General features: G+C 60.7%; 1 protein-coding gene across 5 annotated transcripts in view; it reads left to right on the plus strand.

The window, feature by feature from the left end:
* The window catches only part of ADGRL1 (adhesion G protein-coupled receptor L1), a 101803-nt gene extending 79274 nt beyond the window's left edge, over positions 1 to 22529 (plus strand). The window contains exons 5-23 of one of the 5 annotated variants that reach the window (XM_073318301.2): positions 468 to 1268; positions 2661 to 2975; positions 3980 to 4083; positions 4403 to 4588; positions 6233 to 6271; positions 7451 to 7634; positions 10687 to 10809; positions 10891 to 11096; positions 11359 to 11529; positions 12133 to 12342; positions 12750 to 12970; positions 14938 to 15004; positions 15689 to 15780; positions 15975 to 16143; positions 16397 to 16525; positions 17139 to 17235; positions 18114 to 18242; positions 18863 to 18911; positions 20116 to 20300. In XM_073318301.2, the coding sequence (XP_073174402.1) occupies positions 468 to 1268; positions 2661 to 2975; positions 3980 to 4083; positions 4403 to 4588; positions 6233 to 6271; positions 7451 to 7634; positions 10687 to 10809; positions 10891 to 11096; positions 11359 to 11529; positions 12133 to 12342; positions 12750 to 12970; positions 14938 to 15004; positions 15689 to 15780; positions 15975 to 16143; positions 16397 to 16525; positions 17139 to 17235; positions 18114 to 18242; positions 18863 to 18911; positions 20116 to 20209 (3386 nt within the window). In that variant the 3' untranslated portion in view covers positions 20210 to 20300. Of the gene's footprint in view, positions 1 to 467; positions 1269 to 2660; positions 2976 to 3979; positions 4084 to 4402; positions 4589 to 6232; positions 6272 to 7450; positions 7635 to 10686; positions 10810 to 10890; positions 11097 to 11358; positions 11530 to 12132; positions 12343 to 12749; positions 12971 to 14937; positions 15005 to 15688; positions 15781 to 15974; positions 16144 to 16396; positions 16526 to 17138; positions 17236 to 18113; positions 18243 to 18862; positions 18912 to 20115 lie in introns of those variants that run through there. The other 4 variants (XM_073318297.2, XM_073318300.2, XM_073318299.2 and 1 more) reach the window with 4 other exon arrangements.
* Positions 22530 to 26288: the final 3759 nt, after the last annotated feature.

The raw sequence follows: 26288 nt of genomic DNA on the forward strand, positions 1-26288 counted from the left end.
GGTTCCAGCAGGGCCTGCCCGGCCCATGCCCGGTCCCTCGACAACCGGGGCGGCTGACCCCAGCTCTCTGGAGCAAGTGACCACGCTGTCTTTACGCTGAGATCGGCAGGCCACACCCTTCCAAAGTCTTTTCTTTCTTTAGATCTGGGTTCCCCCTCCATCCCCTGTCCTTCACAATGCCCCCCCAGCCTTCCCACGCCCCCCAAAAAGTACCCCCCAAGCACTCTGCCCAGTAACAGAGATGAATCACCCATGACTGCAGCTGATCTGGGAACCGAGAGTTGATTTTCATTCCTCCAGCCAACAGCCTGTTACAAATTTATTCTTTCTTCTCTTTTCTCTCTTCCTTTCTCTCTCTCTCTCTCTCTCTCTCTCATTCTATTGCTCACTCACTCTCTTGATCCTCCTCTTCCTCCCTTCCCACTTGCCCCAATCTCCCTCCCCTCCCTGCTCCCTCCCCCCCCCAGTATTCGTTTGCCCGGGGACCCTACAGAAGGTGCTGGAGGCCACATCCACCCACGAATCGGAGCATCAGTCGGGCGCCTGGTGCAAAGACCCACTGCAAGCTGGCGACCGGATCTACGTCATGCCGTGGATTCCCTACCGGACGGACACGCTGACGGAGTACGCCTCGTGGGAGGACTACGTGGGCGCCCGCCACACCACCACCTACCGCCTGCCCAACCGCGTGGACGGCACGGGCTTCGTGGTGTACGACGGGGCCGTCTTCTACAACAAGGAGCGGACCCGCAACATCATCAAGTACGACCTGCGGACCCGCATCAAGAGCGGCGAGACGGTGATCAACACGGCCAACTACCACGACACCTCGCCCTACCGCTGGGGGGGCAAGACCGACATCGACCTGGCGGTGGATGAGAACGGGCTGTGGGTCATCTACGCCACCGAGGGCAACAACGGGCGCCTGGTGGTGAGCCAGCTCAACCCCTACACCCTGCGCTTCGAGGGCACCTGGGAGACGGGCTACGACAAGCGCTCGGCCTCCAATGCCTTCATGGTGTGCGGGGTGCTGTACGTGGTGCGCTCCGTCTACGTGGACGACGACAGCGAGGCCGCCGGCAACCGGGTGGACTACGCCTTCAACACCAACCTCAACCGGGAGGAGCCCGTCTCGCTGGCCTTCCCCAACCCCTACCAGTACGTCTCCTCCGTGGACTACAACCCCCGCGACAACCAGCTCTACGTCTGGAACAACTACTTCGTGGTGCGCTACGCCCTGGAGTTCGGGCCCCCCGACCCCAGCACGGGTGAGCGCAAGCCACCCCCCCCCACTGGGCACCGCCAGCCCCTCGGGGGGCAGGGCTTGTGAGGGAGGGGAAAGACGGGCAGCACCCCTAGAGCTAGGAGAGCTGCCCCCAATGGTGGGGTCACAGCCCGGCCCCCACCAGTGCGGGAACCCAAATGTCTGCTCTCCTCGGGTGGAGGAGGGGGCGCAGCCCTTCAGAACTTGGGGGTTTGGGGGCTATTGCGGGGGAGGCTCATAGCAGTGGGGGGGTTGGCTGGAGATGTCTGGGGGTTGGGGGGGCCACTGGGGGACCTCGGGAGGGCTCAGAGCTCTGTGTGGAGTTCAGGAGGTGGAGGGTCTCAGTGAGGGGGTTTGCAGGGGGCGGTGGGGGGCTCCAAGGGAGTCAGAGTTATGGGGGGGCTCTGTAGGATTTGGGCGGGCTCAGAGGAGCCTGTAGAGGAGTCTGGAGGGAAACTGTGGTGGATCATCACTGGGGGGTGGATCTCTCATGGGGAGGGGCCCACAGGGGCTCATACGGGGGTGTCTCAGGGACTTGGGTGTGTGGTGTCAGGGGGCCTGGGTGGGGGAGAGGGTCTCAGGTGTGTGTGTGGGGGGGGCTGTTGGAAGGGTCAAAAGGGGGTGGAGCCCAGGGGGGCAGGTGGAAGGGGTGCAGGTGGTGGGCGGGAGGGATTACCAGGGAGTGTGTGGGGACTAAAAGGTGTGCAAGGGGGGGAAATAGGGGTGTGTGGGAGGGGAGGGAGGAGTTCAGGGTTGTGCATGATCGTGTCTGGGGGAGGGAAACCAGGCATGTGCAGAGGGTCCATGGAGCCAGGGGATGTTCAGGTTGGGGGTTCCCACGGCTGTGCGTGGGGATGGGGGGCTTTGGGTAGAGGGTTCCCAGGACCATAGCGGGGGTGGGGAACTGGTGGGGGGTTCCCAGGGCCATGAGGGAGTAGGGGACTCAGGAGGTTCCCAGAGCCATGGGGGCAGACTTGGTGGGTTCCTAGGGCAGGAGGGAGGGAGGAGGGGGACTCAGCGGGGTCCCAGGGCCATAGGTGGGTGGGGGATTGGCGTGTCCTGGGCTGTAGGGAGGGAGCGGGACTCGGGGGGGTCCCAGGGCTGTAGGGAGGGAGGGGGACTCTGCTGGTTCCCAGGGCTGTAGGGAGGACTCGGGGGGGTCCGAGGGCCATAGGAAGGATAGGGGTCTCGGGGGTCCCAGGGCCATAGGAAGGAAGGGGGACTTGGAAGTCCCAGGGCCATGGGGGGAGACTTGGTGGGTTCCTAGGGCAGGAGGGAGAGAGCAGGACTCGGGGGGGGGGGGTGTCCCAGGGCCATAGGGAGGAAGGAGGACTCGGGGGTCCCAGGGCCATAGGTGGGGTGTCTGGGTCTCTAACCTCCCTCCTCCCGCCCCCAGGCCCCGTCACCTCCACGCCACTCAGCACCACCACCACGGTGCGGCCCACCACGGTCACCACCACGGCCTCGCCCGCCGCCACCACCACGGTGCGCAGGGCCCCCCTCACCACCCACCCCATCGGCGCCATCAACCAGAAGGGCACGGAGCTGCACCCCGTCACAGCCGCCGCCCCCAGCACCCGCAAGCCCCCCTCCTCCAACCAGCACGTCTCCCCCGAGCTCTTCTGTGAGCCCAAGGAGGTCAGACGGGTCCAGTGGCCGGCCACGCAGCAGGGCATGCTGGTGGAGCGGCCCTGCCCCAAGGGCACCAGAGGTAACGGGCGGCTGGGGGGGGCAGCGGGATGGAGTGGCAGGGGGCATGGCCCCCCTCAGAGTCTGCCAGCCAGCAGGGAAGACGAGGAGAGTGGGGTCTAATGGGTAGAGCAGGGGGCTAGGTGCCAGGACTCCTGGGTTCTCTCCCTATCTCTGGGAGGGGAGTGGGCTGCAGTGGTTACAGCAGGGTCGGGTGCCAGGACTCCTGGGTTCTCTCCCTATCTCTGGGAGGGGAGTGGGCTGCAGTGGTTACAGCAGGGTCGGGTGCCAGGACTCCTGGGTTCTCTCCCTATCTCTGGGAGGGGAGTGGGCTGCAGTGGTTACAGCAGGGTCGGGTGCCAGGACTCCTGGGTTCTCTCCCTATCTCTGGGAGGGGAGTGGGCTGTAGTGGTTACAGCGGGGTCTGGGTGCCAGGACTCCTGGGTTCTCTCCCCATCCCAGTCCCTGTCTCGCTGAGCTGGGCAGCATGGGGCTGTGTGGTGACTGCATGGCGCCGATGCGCTGGGTTGGGGGGGTCAGCGCTTCACAGCCAGAGCCCGTGGCCACCACCCATCTGCCCCGTCCCCACATCTCGCTGGCCCTGCCCCTCTGTGCTGGAGCAGGGGTTTCCCTGCACTGGGGAGCCAGTCTGAGGTGCTTATCTGCTTCGAGGGGGCCATGGTCAGCCGAGGGCTGCGGCCCCGACACAGGGGCTGGTGGGGAGACACACCCCTGTTTCTTCGAGCTGCCATGGGAGTGCTCCCTCCACTCATAGCTATAGCAGGGCCTTTATACCCTCTGCCAGCCTGACCCCTAGAGGGCGACGTGGCCACGCAAAGTGGGGGACTGCTGCCTCTTCAGGCACTGCATCCCCCAGAGCAGAGCCCCCACCCCCAAAGCGCACGTACCCCTTGGGGGCATGGATGGGCACTGCCTACACTGGGGAATCAGGGGCTGGGCTAGGCTGACAGGGGGCCCCGGCCATCTCCCTTCTCTGGTGCCTCCCGCCTCCCTCTCTGCCCGCAGGCATCGCCTCCTTCCAGTGCCTGCCAGCCCTGGGGATCTGGAACCCGCGTGGCCCCGACCTCAGCAACTGCACCAGCCCCTGGGTCAACCAGGTGGCACAGAAGGTACCACTGCTCCCCCTTTCCTCCACCCTCCCTGTGCCCCCCATACTCTCCTCTCTGCTTTGGGGGGGCATCGCTCGCACCCTATGTGGGAGCTGGGGGGCATCACTCATACCCTACAGAGTGGGACGCGGGGCATGGCTTGTACCCTACAGAGGGCCTGGGGGGAGAGCATGGTTCGTACCCTATGGGGCGGGATCTGGCAGGTCGCTTGTACCCTGTGGGGCGGGGCGAGGGGCACTTCTACCCTGTGTGGGGAGAACTGGGCCTGGCACCCGGCTCCCCGGGGCTAAGCAGGGTCTCTTCCCCCTTGTCCCGGCAGATCAAGAGTGGAGAGAATGCGGCCAACATCGCCAGCGAACTGGCGCGGCACACACGGGGACCCATCTACGCTGGCGACGTCAGCTCCTCTGTCAAGCTGATGGAGCAGCTGCTGGACATCCTGGACGCCCAGCTGCAAGCGCTGCGCCCCATTGAGAGGGAGTCGGCTGGCAAGAACTACAACAAGGTGTGGGCGGCTGGGAGTCAGGGCTCCTGGGTTCTATCACCCACGGGGACCTTGGGCGAGTCACTGCCGCCATTCTGTGCCTCAGTTTCCCCACCTGTAAATGAGGATAAAGCTAGCCAGGCAACAGGCTGTAGGGAGGTGTCCATGCAGCTTAGCTCTGGGGCACCCAGGCTGTGGGTGCTCTGGGAGCGCCTGGGTGGGTAACCCCCTACGGGGGAGCCCTATGGAACCACGCCCCCGGCCCCATGTGCCAGGGCATCTCTCACATCCCATCACACAGAGAAAGGTCCCTTCAGGGCATCTGCATCCCGGTCTATTCCTCCGTGCCAACCCTTGCGGTGTCCCCATGCGGAGCCGTTTCTGTATGATGATATCATCATGATTTCTTAATGGTGACATCATGATGTACGACGACGTGAGGAGGTCTTTGTGATGTCATCACATGCTGCTGTGATGGGCTGGTGCCCACTTGTGATGTCATGACATGCCCTGTGACAGGAAGGCATCTATTTGTGAGGCAATCACATGGTGCCGTGACGGGAGGGTGCCCACCTGTGATGTCATCACATGGTGCCGTAATGGGAGGGTGCCCACCTGTGATGTCATCACGTGGTACCGTAATGGGAGGGTGCCCACCTGCGATGTCATCTCATGATGCCATGATGGGAGGGTGCCTATTTGTGATGTCATCACATGGTGCCGTGACAGGAGGGTGCCCACCTGTGATGTCATCACATGGTGCCGTGACGGGAGGGTGCCCACCTGTGATGTCATCACATGCCATCAGGACATGAGGCGTCCTACTGGAGCCTCCTACGTTATGTCACAATATGACGACGGGTTTTGTGACACTGCATCACATCACGAGATGACAACTCTTCATCCGACGCCACGACGTGGTGACGTTCCTTCAGGACCTTATCCCGCTGGGGCACCGTCTGCTGTCCCACCGTCGCTGGGGGTCCAGCCCGCTGGGTCACAGTATGATGCCCTCTTCAGGGGTCGTTCTTCTCACAAGCCACTGGCAGCCGGCTGGCTTTTGAAAGCCTGGGCCCCCCACGCACTCAAGGGGTCCCAGCAGGAACTGGCGACAGGCACCATTGCACTCAGCTAATTATCAGCTCATTACCCAGTGGTTATTGGCTAGTTATTGAACAATGGTTGGCTAATTATCAGCTAGTTAGCCAGTGGTTATCGGCTAGTTATTGGCTAGTTACTCAGTGATCATCAGCTAGTTATCCAATGGTCATTGCTTCTAATTATCAGCTAGTTATCCAATGGTTATCAGTTAGTTACCTAATGGTTATTGGCTAGTTATTGGCTAGTTACTCAGTGGTTATCAGCTAGTTACCCAATGGTTATTGGCTAGTTATTGGCTAGTTACACAATCATTATTGGCTAGTTACCCCATGGGTATTGGCTCGTTGTCAGCTAGTTACCCAATGGTTATCGACCGGTACCTGTGACTGACACTGGGGCTAGCAGGGATCTTATGCAGATTTGGCTCCAAGGCCCCAAGGTGGGAACGTATCCTGGAGAATCAAAGCCCAGGCCCTCGGTGCTGGGATCTGGCCCTGACCTTGCCTTCTTGTCTGTTCCCTGCTTTCCTCCCTGCTCTGTGTTCCGGGTGTCTGGCGCCTTCAGATGCACAAGCGAGAGCGGACCTGTAAAGACTACATCAAGGTGAGTGGCGGGGCTCCAACCCTAATCAACCCTAATCCAACCCTAATCAGCCCTGCAGCTGGCCCCCAAGAAACCGCCACAGATGGGCAGCTAGTTACGGGGTTCTTGGCCCTGAGAGTGCCCTGCTCTTACACTAGGTTGCCAGCTACATAACTGATTTCAGGAGGGTTACTCCAGATTTACACCGGGGACTGAGTGGGGAGTCAGCCCCAATGGAGTTAGTTTATATTTACACCACAGAGGGAGAGGGGAATTGTGATGGGATCCTGGGGTACAACCTGGAACTGTGGGACCACTGTGCCCCCCTAACTGTCCAGCCTGAGCTGTCTCATACAAAGCTATGCCAGTGACAAGCAGCAAACCCCTCCAGGCACTTTGATCACTCAGCCATCAGCACGTGGAGCCCCACACCCAGCAAGATTGTGTGAATGCTCCCTGAGCCACTCTTGAATTGTACAGAGAGAGGCACCAGCCAGTAACCCCAGCCCCTGGCCTTGCACCCCAGAAATATACCATCTTACATTGCTCAAGACACCCTTGGACAGTGCAAGCTCATTAATTAGTTCACCACTCCAACAAAAGGCTAATGGATCTGCAACAGCCCTTGTTAACCTGAGCTGAGATTTCCCCAGCACTTTAACCAAAACCACACTGTTTTAGGTCAAATATAAACCAGATTTGTTAACTACAGGGAGACCGACTGTAAGTGATTAGAAGTAGCAGACATAGAGATCAACGATAGTAGCCGGCATTGAGATCCAAATTTGTTACCTGAGAAATAAAAACAAATTTTCCATCTAAACTCTAGAGACTGAGCAAGATCGTCAGTCTGCCAACCCCAGCTTGGCAGAGGTGGATCCCCCGTTCCAGGGCTAGCTATTGGCCAGGGGAGACATGGAGAGACACCCACTCACCCCCTAGCCCTGAGCCAAGCAGGCATGGGGAGGAGGCAGAGCAGTTGCTCCGGGTGGGGTAGGGGTAGCTCTGGTGCCCTGGGGCATCGGGGCAGGCAGTCTGGGGGGGCGAGAGAGGGGGCTGTGGCTGTAGAGGGGAATTTGCCCCGCCCGAGGAAACCCCGGAGTCTGTCTGAGAATCCCCGTTGGCTCCCAGCCCTGGCTCCCCTCTCGGGTGTGGGGCCCAGCACGGGGCTGAGCCGTGTCACACCCGCCTGCCCCCCAGGCTGTGGTGGAGACCGTGGACAATCTGCTGCGGCCCGAGGCGCTGGAGTCGTGGAAGGACATGAACGCCACGGAGCAGGTGCACACGGCCACCATGCTGCTGGACATCCTGGAGGAGGGCGCCTTCCTGCTGGCCGACAACGTCAAGGAGCCCGCGCGCTTCGTCACCACCCGGCAGAATGTGGGTGAGTGGCCCCCACGACGACGCCACCCGGACACCTGGGTCCTCCAGGGATCAGTGGGGGTAGTGATGTGGGGGGCAGGAACGGTCATCCCAGCCCAAAAAGGCAGAGACCCCAATAATACCCTTGTATCCCCAGCGTCCTGGTCCTCAAGAGGCAGAAGGGAAAGCTGATTCTGGGTCAGGCCTCTTACCTGGATGCCTGGGTCCTCTAGGGTTAGGGAGGTGGAAGGTGGTCCGCAAGGCCTATCCTGGCCCGCAGTGGCAGAGATCCCAATATCCCCACTACCAATAGGCAGGTAGGGAAGATGACCTTGGGCTTGGCCTCTTGCCCGGATTCCTGGGTCCTCCAGGGATTGGATCAGTGGGTGACCCCTATTCACAGCATGGCAAGGTGGGTCTGGTGGATGGCTGGGGCAGCTGGTGTTTCTCAGAGCAAACTCCACCCATGTGCAGGACAGATGTGTGTGTGATGCAAGTGCAGGATAGATGCATGTGCAATGTGTGTGCAGAACAGATGTGTGCAATGCATGCAGGACGGCTGCATGTGCAGGATGGATGCATGTTCGATGTGTGGGCAGGATGGATGCACGTGTGGGACGGACGTGTGTGCATGTGATGCATGTTCAGAATGGATGCGTGTACAGGATGGATGCATGTGCGATGTGTGTTCAGGACAGATGAATGGGCAGGATGGATGAGTGTGCATGTGATGTGTGTGCAGGACAGATGCGTGTGCAATGCACGGGCAGGATGAATGCATGTGCGTGCGATGAGTGTGCGGGTAGGACGGATGTGTGTGCAGGGGGGAGGCAGGACGGATGCGGGTGCAGGACGCATGCATGTGTGAGATGGATGCTTGTGCAGGATGGATGCGTGTGCAATGCACGGACAGGATGGATGCATGTGCAGGGCGGATGCAGGATGGATACATGTGCGGGATGGATGTGTGTGCGATGCATGGGCAGGATGGATGCGTGTGTGGGACAGATGCGTGTGCGGGGCGGATACAGGATAGGTGTGTGTCCGTGCAACGTGTGTGTGGGACGGATGCGTGTGCGAGATGTGTGCGGGACGGATGCGTGTGTGGGGCAGATGCATGAGCAGGACGGATGTGTGTGTGGGGCAGATGCGGATGCAGGACGGATGCGTGTGCGTGCGATGCGTGTGCAGGACAGATGCGTGTGCAGGACGGATGCGTGTGCAGGACAGATGTGTGTGCAGGACGGATGCGTGTGCGTGCGATGCGTGTGTGGGACGGATGCGGATGCAGGATGGATGCGTGTGCGTGCGATGCGTGTGCAGGACGGATGCAGATGCAGGACGGATGCGTGTGCGTGCGATGAGTGTGCAGGACAGATGCGTGCACAGGACGGATGCGTGTGCGTGCGATGCGTGTGCAGGACGGATGCGGATGCAGGACGGATGTGTGTGCGTGCGATGCGTGTGCAGGACAGATGCGTGTGCAGGACGGATGCGTGTGCATGCGATGCGTGTGCAGGACGGATGTGGATGCAGGACGGATGCGTGTGCGTGCGATGCGTGTGCAGGACAGATGCGTGTGCAGGACGGATGCGTGTGTGTGCGATGTGTGTGCAGGATGGATGCGGATGCAGGATGGATGCGTGTGCAGGACGGATGCCTGTGCGTGCGATGCATGTGCGGGACGGATGCGGATGCAGGACGGATGCGTGTGCGTGCGATGCATGTGTGGGACGGATGCGGATGCAGGACGGATGCGTGTGCGTGCGATGCGTGTGCAGGATGGATGCGTGTGCGTGCGATGCATGTGCAGGGCGGATGCGTGTGCGTGCGATGCGTGTGCGGGACGGATGCGGATGCAGGACGGATGCGTGTGCGTGCGATGTGTGTGCAGGACGGATGTGTGTGCGTGCGATGCGTGTGCGGGACAGATGCGTGTGCAGGACGGATGCGTGTGCGTGCGATGCGTGTGCGGGACAGATGCATGTGCAGGACGGATGCGTGTGCGTGCGATGCGTGTGCAGGACAGATGCGTGTGCAGGACGGATGCGGATGCAGGACGGATGAGTGTGCGTGCGATGCGTGTGCAGGACAGATGCGTGTGCAGGACGGATGCGTGTGCGTGCGATGCGTATGCAGGATGGATGCGGATGCAGGACGGATGCGTGTGCGTGCGATGCATGTGCGGGACGGATGCGGATGCAGGACGGATGCGTGTGTGTGCGATGCGTGTGCGTGCGATGCGTGTGCAGGACAGATGCGTGTGCGTGCGATACGTGTGCAGGATGGATGCGGATGCAGGACGGATGCATGTGCGTGCGATGCGTGTGCGGGACAAATGCGTGTGCAGGACGGATGCGGATGCAGGACAGATGCATGTGCAGGACAGATGCATGTGCGTGCGATGCGTGTGCAGGACGGATGCAGATGCAGGTCGGATGCATGTGCGTGCAATGCGTGTGCAGGACAGATGCGTGTGCAGGACGGATGCAGATGCAGGAGGGATGCGTGTGCGTGTGATGCGTGTGCGGGACGGATGCGTGTGCAGGACGGATGCGTGTGCAGGACAGCTGCGTGAGCAGGACGGATGCGGATGCAGGAGGGATGCGTGTGCGTGCGATGCGTGTGCGGGACAGCTGCGTGTGCAGGACGGATGCGTGTGCGGGACAGCTGCGTGTGCAGGACGGATGCAGATGCAGGTCGGATGCATGTGCGTGCAATGCGTGTGCAGGACAGATGCGTGTGCAGGACGGATGCAGATGCAGGAGGGATGCGTGTGCGTGTGATGCGTGTGCGGGACGGATGCGTGTGCAGGACGGATGTGTGTGCGGGACAGCTGCGTGTGCAGGACGGATGCGGATGCAGGAGGGATGCGTGTGCGTGCGATGCGTGTGCGGGACAGCTGCGTGTGCAGGACGGATGCGTGTGCGGGACAGCTGCGTGTGCAGGACGGATGCGGATGCAGGACGGATGCGGATGCAGGAGGGATGCGTGTGCGTGCGACGCGTGTGCGGGACGGCTGGGCTGCGTGGCTGAGGCAGCACACGCCCCCCCTCACGGCTCTCCCCCCGCAGTGCTGGAGGTGACGGTGCTGAACACGGAGGGGCAGGTGCAGGAGCTGGTCTTCCCGCAGGAGTACGCCAGCGAGAACTCCATCCAGCTCTCGGCCAAAACCATCAAGCAGAACAGCCGCAATGGTGAGTAGGGGGGCCAGCCCCCGCCCTGGGCCCGGGGGGGAACCCCAGGGAGCGCCCTAACCGCCGCCCTCTCCTCCCCAGGGGTGGTCAAGGTGGTCTTCATCCTCTACAACAACCTGGGCTTCTTCCTCTCCACCGAGAACGCCACGGTCAAGCTGAGCGGGGAGGCGGGCGCCCCCAGCCCTGCCCTGGTCGTCAACTCGCAGGTCATCGCCGCCTCCATCAACAAGGAGTCCAGCCGCGTCTTCCTCATGGACCCCGTCATCTTCACCCTCTCCCACCTGGAGGTGAGACATGCCCCGGCCACCAGGGGGTGCTGGGCTGCTGCCCCCAGTATCCTGGCTGTGCCTTGTCCCCATACACACCCCAGCCTGGCACCAGGGGGCGCTGCGCTGCTGGGGTGCTCTCAATGAGAATCTGGACGCACGAATTCCAGTGTATCCCTCCATCCTTCTATGCCCACCCACCCCTGTCCCTGGGTCCCCTGTGATGCTCGAGCTCCCGTCACCCCCACTGTCACTGACGCGTCCCCCCGGCTTCTCCTCACAGGCGAAGAACCACTTCAACGCCAACTGCTCCTTCTGGAACTACTCGGAGCGCTCCATGATGGGCTACTGGTCGACGCAGGGCTGCCGCCTGGTGGAGACCAACAAGACGCACACGACCTGCGCCTGCAGCCACCTCACCAACTTCGCCGTGCTCATGGCGCACCGCGAGATCGTAAGGGCCTCGGCTCAGGGGCAGGGCAGGCATCGGGGGCACCTCCTCGCGCAGCCCTCGGCTCGCTGTGTGTCCCCCCCCCCCGTTGCTGTTCTGTGCGTGCTGTGTCCCCCCTGCCCCCCCAGTGGCTGGTCTGTGCGTGTTGTGTCCCTCCCCACCAGCGGCTGGTCGGTGTGCACTGTCCCTCCCAGTGACTGGTCTGCGTGCGCTGTCCCCTTCTAGTGGCTGGTCGGAGGATAACGGCCTACTGCTCCTTTGCAAGTTGCCGAACGTCCCAGCTCCAATCCCCGCTGATGGCACCTGCTGGGGCGTGGGGGGGAGGGAGTCGCCAAAGGGGCAAAGAGGAAGGAGGGTGCAGGAGGCAATGGCAGAGGTGGGGAGGATGCATCTTTGAATTGTCCAGGTTAGGAGGAGGGGGGAGAATCCCCAGGGGGGATGCGGGGGAGCCAGGAATGGGGAGGATCCCTGGTGAGAAGGAGGAGGGGTGCCTGGAGGGGAGCACCCCAGGGTGCAGGGGTGAGCTCCGGCTCTGGGCAGGGGCTTCCCCGCAGCACAGCAGCCCCGGGGGCACCCATCCTAATCCCCCTTCTCCTCCCGCCCCAGTACCAGGGCCGCATCAACGAGCTGCTGCTGTCGGTGATCACCTGGGTGGGCATCGTCATCTCGCTGGTGTGCCTGGCCATCTGCATCTCCACCTTCTGCTTCCTGCGCGGGCTGCAGACCGACCGCAACACCATCCACAAGAACCTCTGCATCAGCCTCTTCCTCGCCGAGCTCCTCTTCCTCATCGGCATCGACAAGACGCAGTATGAGGTGGGGCCCAGACTCATCCTGCCCTGGCCGTCACAGCTGACCCCAGGGCCCCAGCGTGGCGCTGGGAGGCACTGTGCTGCAGGAATGGCCGGCCGGGCATTTATTCCACCTCTCCTAAAAGCTCCCTGCAGTTTCATTCTGGGGTCCCATCTTTCATTATTGTGTTGCTGTAAGGCTCTTAAACAGGCCCCGCGTTCCACCCCAGAGGCAGCTGCATCTCAGCGCCGGGTGAGGGATCTCTGTATACACAGCCCCCGCGTCCCACCCCAGAGGTGGCTGCATCTCAGCACAGAGAGGGGGATCCCTGTATAAACAGCCCCCACCTGCCCGCACCCCAGAAGTGGCTGCATCTCTGCACTGGGTGAGGGTGTATCGCTAACCCCCTTGTCCCTCTTCCCCCTCCCCAGATCGCCTGCCCCATCTTCGCGGGGCTGCTGCATTACTTTTTCCTGGCAGCCTTCTCCTGGATGTGCCTGGAGGGCGTGCACCTCTACCTCATGCTGGTGGAGGTCTTCGAGAGCGAGTACTCCCGCAAGAAGTACTATTACTTGGGCGGCTACTGCTTCCCGGCCCTCGTGGTGGGCATCGCCGCCGCCATCGACTACCGCAGCTACGGCACCGACAAGGCGTGAGTGCCGAGGGCGGGGCTAAGGCCCTGATGGGGCGTGAGTGCCGGGGGCGGGGCTAAGGCCCTGATGGGGCGTGAGTGCCGGGGGCGGGGCTAAGGCCCTGATGGGGCCAGAGCGCTGGGGGCGGGGCTAAGGCCCTGATGGGGCGTGAGTGCCGGGGGCGGGGCTAAGGCCCTGATGGGGTGTGAGTGCCGGGGGCGGGGCTAAGGCCCTGATGGGGCCGGAGCGCCGGGGGCGGGGCTAAGGCCCTGATGGGGCGTGAGTGCCGGGGGCGGGGCTAAGGCCCTGATGGGGCGTGAGTGCCAGGGGCGGGGCTAAGGCCCTGATGGGGCCGGAGCGCTGGGGGCGGGGCTAAGGCCCTGATGGGGTGTGAGTGCCGGGGGTGGGGCTAAGGCCCTGATGGGGTGTGAGTGCCGGGGGCGGGGCTAAGGCACTGATGGGGCGTGAGTGCCAGGAGTGGGGCTAAGGCCCTGATGGGGTGTGAATGTCAGGGGCGGGGCTAAGGCACTGATGGGGCATGAGTGCTGGGGGTGGGGCTAAGGCCCTGATGGGGCCGGAGCGCTGGGGGTGGGGCTGAGGCACTGATGGGGTGTGAGTGCCAGGGGTGGGGCTAAGGCCCTGATGGGGCATGACTGCTGGGGGCGGGGCTAAGGCACTGATGAGACATGAGTGATGCGGTGGGGGTCGGACTAAGGCAGGAATGGGGCGTGAGTGGTGGAGGGTGGGGCTATGGCACAAAGAAGGCATGAGTGCTGGTGGGTGGGGCATGAATGCCCAGATGGGCAGGGCTATGACGCCAATCGGTGTGAGTTCCAGCAGCAGGTTGGATAAAAATTGATATTAAAAAAATTTAAAATCTCATTTTTGAAATTAATTCCCTCTTTCTCTATAAAAACAAAGCTATTCAAAACTGAATTTGAAATCGACAAACTGATGTTAAGGCCTAACAATAATAGGCAGCAGTAAACATTTGCTGCCAAACTTTAAAGACAGTCAAACCCCCTGAATGGGTGGAAGCCACTGGCTCAGCACCTGGAGCTGGAGTTTGCTGAAGAACTAAACCAACTCGTGACAGCAGTAGCCTCGTTTGTGTCCTTCCTTGCATTTTATCCAATGAGTTCAGCTCAGTTCGTTCAAAGTTGAAAACCCAACTGGGAGCTGAAAACGCAGGACAACTTGTTTTGCTTTTCCAATCTGTGAATAAAACCAAGTGTGAGAGGATGAGATCTACTAGTTCTAAAATCTCGACGTTCAGGGTGACCAGCAACAATCACTTTGATTCATTAACTCCGGATAATACTCCCTTCATTTAATAAATTGGTTTGGTTTAAATGCAAACCAGGGTTTGAGAAATTTGCTTTTTCCCCAGCATGTTTAAGGGAGTTTTAAGCATTTTTAAAATTGTTCCTTTTTAATTGAATTCCAGTTTCCAGCCCAAGGCAGCTTGACACAAATCCCAAGTAAAAAATGACTCTGGTGAATAAGAAATGCATCATTCACCATTTTCTAACATCATACAAAAATGTAAAGAGCAAGAGTCTAAAGAAGCTATGAAGAAGTCTATGAAGCTATAGACTTGCTTAAATAAATTCTGCTAGATCAAGTGAATCGCCCTGCTTAGCAAGCCCAATGGAGTGTAACAGATACATTTAGATGCAAATCAACATGTGTTAAGTGTTTCCATCCAATGAGTCTTCACCGTCCTTCAGGAAAATACCAAAAAAGTACAAACCCGTATGCTCTGGCCAGGGTCAGGGCACTGGCATTGATGTGGCATGAGTGCTGAAGCATATGGGGGAAATCCAGAGTGGTCCTTGTGCCCCACAGCTGTTGGGGGGGCTTCTCTGCAGTGCCCAGCCTCCTCGGGCGGCCCCAGAAGGGGTGAGGGAGATTTGGGTGTTCTCCCCCATGGGGGCCATCAAGTCAGCTTGTCTGTAGCTAACACTCCCTCCCTCACGTCCCACAGCTGCTGGCTCCGAGTGGACAATTATTTCATCTGGAGCTTCATCGGCCCCGTCTCCTTCATCATCATGGTGAGTCCGGAGATGCTGTGGGGGGAGTGCAGAGGTGGCCCAGCACCCACAGTGTGACAGGCTGTCCCCCCAGCCTCAGGCAACCCCCCCAGGAAGGGATCAGCATCATTATCCCCACTGCCAAGGCAGGGATAGAACCCGGGAGTCCTGGCTCCCAGCCCCACCTGCTGTAACCACTAGACCCCACTCCCCTCCCACAGCCAGGACTAGAACGCTGAAGTCCCAGCCACTCCCACTTGCTCTGGACACTGGCCCCTCACACAGCAGGGGGCGCTCTCTCCTAAGTCTAACCCCAACAGCCCAGCCCAGAGCTCTTAGTCAATTTGCCCTGGCTCTGATCTGTCCCTGGGTAAAGCCCCCCTGGAACCCACTAACCCCCAGAGGGGAATAAGTGGCCATTTGAGCCGTATCCTGGCTCACAGAAATGGGGCTCAGACAAACAGCAAAAGAAACCCTCCTATAGCCCTTCTCAGAGTGGGGCAGAGACACAACCCCTCCCAGAGGGGGCAGAGGGGTCATGGGGGGAGGGGCAGAGACACAGACCCTCCCAATGTGGGGCAGTGGGGGAGGGATTGCATGAGTGGTAGGGGGAGATGAGGCCTCGCAGCCAGCAGGGGTAGAGGGCCGGGGGGCAGGGGGCGGGTCTGCTGCAGAGCTGGGGTCTCACGGCTCCCCCGCCCCCAGGTCAACCTGCTCTTCCTCATGATCACGCTGCACAAGATGAGCCGCAGCACGGCCGTGCTCAAGCCCGACACCAGCCGCCTGGACAACATCAAGTGAGTGAGGCCCGGGTCAGCAGGTGCTGGGGTCCCCCCACTGACACCCCCGCCCCCAGGGGAGCTGGGGACACACTGCACTGGCCACAGCCCCAGCTGGACAGGGCACGGGTGACCCCCGAGGGGGCTGCATCTCAGCACTGGGCGAAGTGTGTGGAGGATGCCATGGGCAACCCTCTGCCTCTCCCCTGCAGGTCCTGGGCGCTGGGCGCCATCGCTCTCCTCTTCCTCTTGGGACTCACCTGGGCCTTTGGCCTCCTCTTCATCAACAAGGAGTCCATTGTTATGGCCTATCTCTTCACCACCTTCAACGCCTTCCAGGGCATGTTCATCTTCGTCTTCCACTGTGCCCTGCAGAAGAAGGTCAGGCAGTGCCCTCGCCCAGGAGAGGGGCACCGGCAGAGCAGGGGGGAGCCCAGGGCTGGGGTAGCAGGGGCTGCGGGTCGGGAGTGAGGGGCACCGGCAGAGCTCGGGGGGAGCCCAGGGCTGGGATAGCAGGGGCTGCGGGTCGGGAGTGAGGGGGACCAGCAGAGCAGGGGGGAGCCCGAGGCTGAGCTAGCAGGGGGTCTCCCAGCCCTGTGCACTAACCCTGGTTGCCCCCCCACCCCCCCCACAGGTGCACAGGGAGTTCAGTAAATGCCTGCGTCACGCGTCCTGCTGCCTGCGCAGCCCCCCAGGGGCCACACTTGGCTCCCTCAAGACTTCAGCCATTCGGAGCAACAACCGCTACTACACGGGCACGCAGGTACCGGGGGGCGGAGCCCTGCCTGGGCTGGGGGGGCACAGAGCCCTGCCTGGGCTGGGGGGACGGGGGACAGAGCCCTCCCTGGGCTGGGGGGGCACAGAGCCCTGCCTGGGCTGGGGGGGCACAGAGCCCTGCCTGGGCTGGGGGGACGGGGGACGGAGCCCTCCCTGGGCTGGGGGGGCACAGAGCCCTGCCTGGGCTGGGGGGGCACAGAGCCCTGCCTGGGCTGGGGGGACGGGGGACGGAGCCCTCCCTGGGCTGAGGAGGGGATAGAGCCTTCCCTGCGCGGGGGCCACGGGGACGGAGCCCTCCCTGGGCTGGGGATGGGATCGGAGTCGGGGGCGGGGGGGGGGAATGGGGACAGACATACAGAGCCCTCTCCTAGGGCTGGGGACAGACGGACAGAACCCTGCCTAGAGCTGGGATGGGATGGGGGGCGGGGGACAGAGTCCCCTCTAGGAGTGGGAGCAGGGCCGGGGGAGGTGCTACACGCTGTCTCAGGCAGGGCTGGGGTCTCTGGGGTTGGGACAGGCAGCCAGGGGTGTCAGTGTCTGAGCTCCCCCCCATGACAAACACCTACCCCCCCAACCTTCCCCCCCCATTTCTCTCACAGAGTCGGATCCGGAGAATGTGGAATGACACCGTCCGGAAACAGACGGAGTCGAGCTTCATGGCGGGGGACATCAACAGCACCCCCACCCTGAACCGAGGTGAGACGCCCCCACCCAGCACCCCCTGCCCAGCACCCCCATGCAGCACCCCCACCCTGAACCGAGGTGAGACGCCCCCACCCAGCACCCCCTGCCCAGCACCCCCATGCAGCACCCCCACCCTGAACCGAGGTGAGACGCCCCCACCCAGCACCCCCTGCCCAGCACCCCCATGCAGCACCCCCACCCTGAACCGAGGTGAGACTCCCACCCACCCGGCACCCCCTGCCCAACACCCCCATCGAGTATCTCCACCCTGAACCGAGGTGAGACCCCTCCCACCCAGCACCCCCACCCTGAACCGAGGTGAGACGCCCCCACCCAGCACCCCTGCCCAGCACCCCCATGCAGCACCCCCACCCTGAACCGAGGTGAGACTCCCACCCACCCAGCACCCCCTGCCCAACACCCCCATCGAGTATCTCCACCCTGAACTGAGGTGAGACCCCTCCCACCCAGCACCCCCACCCTGAACCGAGGTGAGACCCCCCCACGCAGCACCCCCACCCTGAACCAAGGTGAGACCCCCCCCACGCAGCACCCCCACCCTGAACCAAGGTGAGACTCCCACCCACCCAGCACCCCCTGCCCAGCACCCCCAGCCAGTATCCCCATCCGGAACCGAGGTGAGACCCCCCCCACCCAGCACCCCAGGTAAACCCCCCCAAGGACCCCCACCCTGCTCTCTGCAACCCCTGGACTCTCCCCCTTGGTGGCGTCAGATCCCTGCACCGCCCCAGCCAGCCCTGCTCAGCCCGGTGTGCGGGAGTTGGCTGTGTGCCTGCGGGGGGATACATTCCCCGTTACCCCTTGGGCTTGGGGGGGACGCAGGGTGCCCCGCAGGGGAGCTGACACGCCTGCCTCTCCTGCCGCTGCAGGGACCATGGGGAACCACTTGCTGACCAACCCGGTGCTGCAGACCCGGGGCGGCACCAGCCCCTACAACACCCTCATTGCCGAGTCCGTGGGCTTCAACCCCTCCTCACCCCCCGTCTTCAACTCCCCAGGTAAGACCCCCCCGGCCCCCTGCATCCACCCCCAGGTGTGAGGACACACCCCGCTGCCCCCCAAAATCCCCCTCTCTGGGGATACCCCTGGAGGGGACCCACTCCCTGGGATCCCACTTTCCTTCCTGAGGGGTGCCCAGTATTTTGGGGGAGCCCTGCAGGGGATGTGGTGTGGTCCCCTTAAATCTTCTCCCAAGAAGGGAGTTCTTGAATCTTGCGCCTTTCTCAGCAGGGGGCGCTGTGGGGAGCGAGACAGGAGCACCAGCTTGTGGGGGGCGGGGGGAGGGGGTCCTGGCTACTCCAGCCCCGGCATCTCCCAGCAGGGGGCGCTGTGGGGAGCGAGACAGGAGCACCAGCTTGCGGGGGGCGGGGGGGTCCTGGCTACTCCAGCCCCGGCGTCTCCCAAAAGGGAGCACTGTGGGGAGCGAGACAGGAGCACCGGCTGTGTGTGGGGGGTCCTGCCTACTCCAGCCCCAGCGTCTCCCAGCAGGAGGCGCCGTAGGGAAGCACAGAGGGGTCCACGGGAAGGTCAGTGTTTGCTTTGGGGGTGCTGCCCCCTGCCTGCCCTATAACCTTCTCTCTCTTGTCTCCCCCTCTCCACTCGCTGGCCCCACCTGCAGGGAGCTTCCGAGAGTCCAGTACGTCCCTCCTTTCCAGTTCCATTTCCCAGTAATGTTTCCTTCATTGCTAGTTTGACTGGCAGGCTGGGGGTGGGGCACAGCCAGGACACGACAGTGCAGGCAGCCCGGAGCTAGCATGGAGCCTGGCCTCTCCAGCAGGGGGCGCTGTGGGGAGCAGGGCGGGAACGCTGGCTGTGGGAGGAGCTCCCAGCTACTCCAGTCCCAGCCTCTCCCAGTAGGGGGCGCTGTGGGCTGTTCTATAATGGGGTTCAGCTCTTGCATTCACTGCCTTGGACAAGAGAGGGAGATAGACGCTGAACTGTCCCTGGGACCGTGTCTCAGTGGCCTATGGGAATGCATCCATCTCGCCTTCCTGTTGGGCTTGATTGTACCTGTGGTCCCTATAGTCCCGTATCGCCCTCCTGCTGAGCCATATTGGACCCCTGGTCCCTATAGGCCTGTACTGCCCACCTGTTGAACCAGATCAGACTCATGGTCCCTATAGTCTCATATCACCCTCCTGCTGGGGCATGTTGGTCTGTACAGTCCCGTATGTGACCAGCAGGCAATATTTGGTGTTTCAGCGCGAGGCAGCCCCCATGATGCACCTGAGCAGCCGAATGCTCTCTGTGAGCAGGGGGGCGGGTTCCCCAGCTTTGGAGATGGGTCCCCCAGATCTCAACACTAGGGGTCCCAATATTTTGGAGCTGGAGGCAGGGGGAAAGGGGCCCACTATCTCAGACCCTCACAGGCTTGGATGCAGCTCGGGGGGGGTGGCAGGTATGTGTGTTGGGGGAGGTGCATGGGACCGGGTTGGGGATTCAGCCCCCCACCCAGCAGGGGAGTGGGGCTTCTGCTATGTCTGGCCAGCTTGTGTCCCACCCCCAGATCTGGGGGGCTGGGTTCTCAGCTCCCATCAGAAAGCCCAGCCCAAAGCAGCACCTGGCTCTGGCTGAAGATGGGGGGGTGTGGGGGGAACCAGCCGTGGCCCATTTCCACCCCCGAGGCTGGGTCTGACCTGGCAGCGGGGGCTGAGGAGTCTTGGATCAGACACCACATGGGAGCTCTGGGCCAATCACACCCCCATGGCGGTGATGGGGGGTGGGGGTGCGACCTCTGACCCTGCCACCAAGCCCCTGCCGAGCTCCCTGCTCACACCTACCCCCTGCCCTTTTCCAGAAATTCCCGGGAGCACTCCCTCCCGCCCCCCCACTAACTCCCCCTCTCTCTCTTCCCTGCCCCACCCCCGGCAGAGCACCCCCTGAACAACAGCCGGGACGCCTGCGGCATGGACACCCTGCCCCTCAACGGCAACTTCAACAACAGCTACTCCCTCCGCAGTGCTGACTTCCCGGCCGAGGGCGCCAAGATGGCCGACTGCCGGCGCAACCTCAGCGACGCCGCTGCCTTCGAGAAGATGATCATCTCGGAGCTGGTGCACAACAACCTGCGTGGGGGCGCTGGCGGCCCGGCCAAGGGGGCGCCCCCTCCGGGGGGGGCCGGCCCGGCCGAGCCCAGCAACCCCTCCGGCCCGCCCACCCTCCCCAGCGGCGGCGGGCCCGGAGAGGAGGAGGCGGCGGCTCCTGAGGGCCCAGCCCTGAGCCACGAGGAGAACCTGGAGATCGAACTCATGTACAAGGCCCTGGAGGAGCCGCTGCTGCTGCAGCGGGCTCAGTCGATCCTCTACCAGAGCGACCTGGAGGAGTCGGAGAGCTGCACGGCCGACCTGACCGAGGGCGGAGACGGCCAGGTCCCCTCCCCCAACAGGGACTCCTTGTACACCAGTATGACCAACCTGAGAGACTCCCCTTACCCGGACAGCAGCCCCGAGGCGGTGGGGGAAATCCTCCCCCACACCCAAGCCATCAACGAAATCTACTACACCAACCGGCCCGCCTTGGTGCCCCGCAGCCAGCTCCAAGCCTACTACCAGGTCCGGAGACCGAGCACTGACGGCTACTTGGTTCAAGCCGGCTTAGAGGGCCCAGTGCCGGAGGGAGACGGTCAAATGCAGCTGGTCACCAGTCTCTGAAAGCCAGGAGCGGACTGAGGAGCCGTCCCGAGCCGCCGACTCTCCCCCCCACCTCATCCCACCTTTGCCAAAAGGAGCCCCTCCCCCCGGGCCGTGGCCTGGAGTTTTTAATTTTTGTCCTGGGATGCTGAGAGGGGGGTGGGAGGGGCACTGCAGAAGGACACAGGCCAGGGGAAGGAGGAGAGGTATGCGTTGATCTCCTCTGGGAAGGGGGGGCCGTATTGTCCAGCTTCCTCCTGCCCACCTGGTGGAGATGGGAGGATGGAAATTGGGGGGTTGCTGCTTTTGTTTTTGAAGGAAAGGAAGGAGGAGGGGCGGGAAGGAAGGAATGAAAAAGGCCCCGGGCCAGACGACAGGATCTCACTTTTTCATTTTTTAAGGTCGTCCCTCTTCCGTTTCTTTACGTTCGTTTTGTGGGGACGGAAGATCAAAAAGAAGTGGAGCAGGGAAACCAATTTCCTTTTTAAGGCGTTAAGAAACAGATCAGAACCATGGGGGAAGGGCCGGCTCGGCCTGTATCAGAGCCCCAGAACAACCCCCCACACACACACCGGCACCCACATATAGGCCATCCCTGCTCCTCCATGTATGCACCTTGGCAATGTCAAACAGGGATCCGATTGGTCAGGAGAGAGCAGATGGAGCATCCTCCTGTGGCCTCCACTTTCTTCTATACGAACTTTGCCAAAACCCATAAATTGTATAGATATATAGAGAGCTATAAAGAGAGAGCTATATCAAGAGAGAGAGGTGGGGGTTGTTTTGGGGTCCTGATAGAAATTATGTTGAATCCGGTGCTGACCTTCCAGTATTTGTCAGCTGGGGGAAACTGAGGCATGGTGGGGCAGGGACTCTTAAAGTCACTCATTGACAGGATTTTTAGTTCAGTTCTTTTTTATGCCAAACCATCAGCAAAGTCTGCCGGAGGGGTGCATTTTTTTTCTTTCAAAAGCATCCTGGGCACCAGGAAGGGCTGATGCACAAGGTTATTTCCTGTGGAGGAGGAGATGGCACTGAGGTGGCCATCTTTGAGTTGGAGTTTTGTTTTCCTTTGCTGTGTGGCGCACGCCTCGCCCCCGCCATCCCTTTACAAATCAAACAGACATCACCACCCTGCTCTGGGAGCTGGCAGAGGAAACCATGAGCCGAGGGGTTCTTCCTGGGCCGTCGGTGTAATTGGTCAATCCACATTCCCCACTCTCGCCCACCGCTGCCCCGCTTCTGTCAAGATGTGCCCGCCATTTTCCTATGGCTCAACGGGAAGCTCGGAAAATCATGCAGCTCTCGCCCCTTCTATGTTTTCCACCTCTGCTTTTATTTCCTCCTTTGAAGACATGCAGGAGTCAGGTGCCTCGTGGGAGCTGCTGTCTGAACCCGGTTGGGTCAAGATGAGGGTGGGGAGAATTTTTTGGGGGGGCAATTTGACAATTGAACCATTTCCCTCTCCCCAAATCAGTTGGATCATCTTTGAGCAAAAGAACAACAGAAACCCAAATGGCACTTTTTTCTTTCTTTCTTTCAAAGGACAAAACAACAAAAAATTCTCCCTTTTCAAGCACAACTCTGAATTCTCTCACCCTCTTCCCGAGAGAGACCATGGGAGCCAATATCACATGAAGACGTCATTTCGCCGGGGGGGGGGGGCTTAGGGTGGGGTGGAGGGTTAATTCAGGGGAGGCGGGCAGGGATACAGATTGAAATGCTGTAAATATGAAATTTCAAACAAACAACAAAAAGGGGAAGTGAGGAATCCCTTGAAAAATGAAACAGGGATTTAAAAAAAAAAAAAAAATACAACCAAGCAACCACAGTCCCTGGGACCAGTTTGTGTCCTGGAATTAAAATATATATCTATAGATCTATAGATATATAGATATATACTGAGCTCTGCTCCAGCCCCATTGACTGTTGGGTGGGGCAGGCGACGGGAACAAGGAGACCCCCCCTCCCCTTTTGACGAAGACAGGGGAAGGGATCGCAAAAACGAAGAGCAGATTTTTACAATCAAAACAAAAAGAAAAAAAGAACTGTTTTTGGCACAATTTTTATGTAATATATACATATAATGCGTCATTTCTGTGACTTCCTCAACATTCCCTTTCCCTGCTGGATAAGGTACCTTTTTCATACATCTCGACATGAATCGGTCATTTTCTCACTCACTGCCACTGTGGAATTGTGGGTAAAAAAAAAAATTACTGTAAGACCCAAAGATGCTGTAACTGTAGGTTAGGAAAATTGTTTGGGGTTTATTTTGCTTTTTTCTGGCCGGGGCTGTTGGGTGTAAGGAGTTTTTAAGTCTATGGTTATTTACTTGCATCCCTCTAGGCTGGAAGGCATTTGACGGGGTCGAGTTGAAGGGGCAGGTGGGCCATGTGATTCAGATTCATGGAGTGTGGGAAGGTTTCGCTTTCTGGTTCCTTTTCTCCCAGACTGTGGAACTACTGGAGAGTGTGGGAGAGATCATCACGGGGTGGGGGGTTAGGAGGGTCCTGGGCTTCATCAGCTTGGATTTAGTGACTTAGACGTTGGCTAGAAGGGTGGAGACGTGAGGGGCAGGATCCCTAGCTGGTATGAATGGATGCTGCTCCACTGATGTCCATGTAGCTATGCTTATGGTTCCCCCACTGGGGATGTGTCCCACATTGCTTGGGGCAATGAGGAAACTCAAGCTCCCACTCCCAGTGGCCAGCAAACGCCTTGGGTGAACAGTAGGGTACAGAGGACAAGTGGGTGATATTTACAGTGTTGCCTTTGCCAGTGGTCTCTGGCCAGACACAAGGCCAGCAAAGGGCTGGACAGGCCTTGAAAGGCTCTTTCCAGCTCGAGGCCTTGGTGAGGGTAGATGGACCACCCACTAGTGTCATTCCCCTGCCCCCAGGCAGAGCAACCGGCCCTCAACCACCAGGGCCATAGCTGAGATCTGAGTCCTTGTGAAACTCCGGGGTTTCAGCACAGCCACCGTCCCACCTCACTGGAGCAAAACCCACAGGCAGGATGGCTGGCAGCTCCCCACCCAAGCCAAGTGGCCAATAGGACAGCTGAGGCATGCAGGGAAACTGGCCTGCAAAGCCTCCTGGGATACTGAGGGCTGCTTCAGTGGCTCGGTTGGGGCTGTATGCCACGCCGCGAACCCCCCAACCCCAAGTTCTCCCCTAAACACCACTGCTTGCACCAGAGTCAATGCAGGGTCCAAGCCTGTTACTCTAGGATATTTGAGTGTTTTATTCAACAACCGATGACTTACACAGCTCATTCCCCCCCAGCCTCCTCCTTTTGTCCAATGCCCAGCCAGGGCCCTGGCCTCAACAGAGCCTGAGCCGAGAGGGTGGAATGGTTGTGTCTGCAACACAATCCCTTCTGCATCTCTGGGATAACACAGCACAGCTTCTCCTGCCCACCCTGGCCTTGGGATGGGGCCAGCTGCAGCTCCCATTGCACTGATGGGAGCCATTCCCAGCCACCCCCCAATGGGAACTGCCCCATCAATCCCTTGATGGGACCTGATCTGGGGTCTGGTCTCCAACCCTCGCCTGTACGGTCAGGGCAGCCACGCCCTTGTAGGACATTCCTGCCTCCCGGGCTTCTCCAGGAGCTTGCATTTCACACACACACACACACACACACCCATCACAAGTGCAATGAGTTCATTGGCTGAGCTGGGCTCAGCCCTGATGGACAGTGGGTTTTTCAAGCTGCTGGGGGACGTTTAAGCAGCAGGTTTGTTTTCTTGCTGGGTGTGGCATTTGGAGGCTATTTGAAAGCTGAGGGTGGGGGCGATTGGAGCCGCGTTACTTTTGCGCCTATGAAATCTTCGCAGGGCAACTGGGGGTTGGGACAGCTTCCTCGCGACACCGCCCAGGGAGCAGCCGTCCAACCAGTGCCGGATTTGGTTGCGTGGGCTGTTGCTCTCCTGTGGCTTGAAGCCCAGATCCGTTTGGAGGGAGAGGTCAATTCTGTACCTCCTCTTCTGGGGATTTGGAAATTCCCCTGCTCACAACCCGGCAAACCAACCAGCCTTATTCCCTCCCGTCTTGCACGTGGCTGGTGCAGCCTGGACATTTCTTCATCCGAGGTGCATCCCTTCAGCAGACCTAGCCCCACCCTCACCCCAAAACCAAAGACATACCCAGCAGAGCGAGGGGCTGGCTGCCTCCGGCTAGCCCTGGCGGTAGCCAACAGTGCTTGGGGAGGGCAGGCCTCCTGGGTTGGCAGGTTATAGCTAGGATGGGTAAAGCGTGGCATGGCCCAACCTGGAGACCCTCAGCAGCCCAGCTGGGCTGGGTCCCATTGGCCTGAGCCCCATTAGCTGCAGCTGGATTAGCACGTAATCCCGTTTCTTCATTGCCTTTACCCCCAGTGCCCACTGCTACCGTGTGGGAGTGCCATGTGCCCACTGGCACTCGTAGCCACGCCTTGTGCCACGCGTGGCAGCAGCCCTCCTTCCAGCCCCAGCAGAGTAAGCAGAAAGCTGTTGGTGGTTTTCCTCCGTGAGGCAGGAGCCCAGATAGTGCAGTGATGGACTCCTAACGTACGCTGGCCAAGGAGACCCCAGGGCCAAAGTCACTGCGTGGGGAGTGTTCCCAGGGCTGGGGTATTGCAGGGGGATGCAGTCGTGTCTCTGTGCAGGGGAGTTCCTGGGGCTGGGGTATCGCAGGGGGGTGCAGTTGTGTCTGGGTGTGGAGGGTTCCCGGTGGATGGGACATAGCAAGGGGATGCAGTTGTCTCTTGGTGCACGGGGAGGGGGGAAGTTCCCAGGGGCTAGGGTATCTCAGGGGAATGCAGTTGTGTCTCGTCGGCGGGGCGGTTCCTGGGGTATCACAGGGGGGTGCAGTCATGTCTCGGGGGGGCATTTCCTGGGGTTCAACAGGTGGGGTGCAGTCGTGTCTCGGGGGGGGCAGTTCCTGGGGTATCGCAGGGGGGTGCAGTCATGTCTGGGGGGGGAGGTTCCTGGGGTACAACAGGGGGATGCAGTCATGTTTCAGTTGGGGGGGCGGTTCCTGGGGTACAAGAGGGGGGTGCAGTCGTGTTTTCTACCCGGGTGGCTCTAACGTGGTTTCCTATCCAGGCTCTTGAGCTCATCTGGCACCAGTGCCACACCCCCCCCCCATTTTCTTTACGTTTTGCTGACGCCTCGGGGGGACCCTTGTCACTTGGCGGCTCTTGGGGGTTGGCCCCAGCTCCCCATCTCTGGGCGGGGGCCTTAGGGACCCTCCTTTCAATGCCATTCCCTGGCTCAGTGCGTTTGACCGCGTCGCCCCCTGCTGGCTGGCAGCAGCTCTAACAGCCTCTTGCTGATCCTCAGTAGCATGTACCTGCTCCTGGAGTTTGGGGGGGTGGGCTCCGGGGTGAAGGTCTCTGGGTCTAATCCCAGTGGTGAGGCAGCGTGATCTG

Source organism: Lepidochelys kempii, chromosome 20 (assembly GCF_965140285.1).
Source record: "Lepidochelys kempii isolate rLepKem1 chromosome 20, rLepKem1.hap1, whole genome shotgun sequence".
In the NCBI taxonomy this organism is placed as follows: Eukaryota; Metazoa; Chordata; order Testudines; family Cheloniidae; genus Lepidochelys; species Lepidochelys kempii.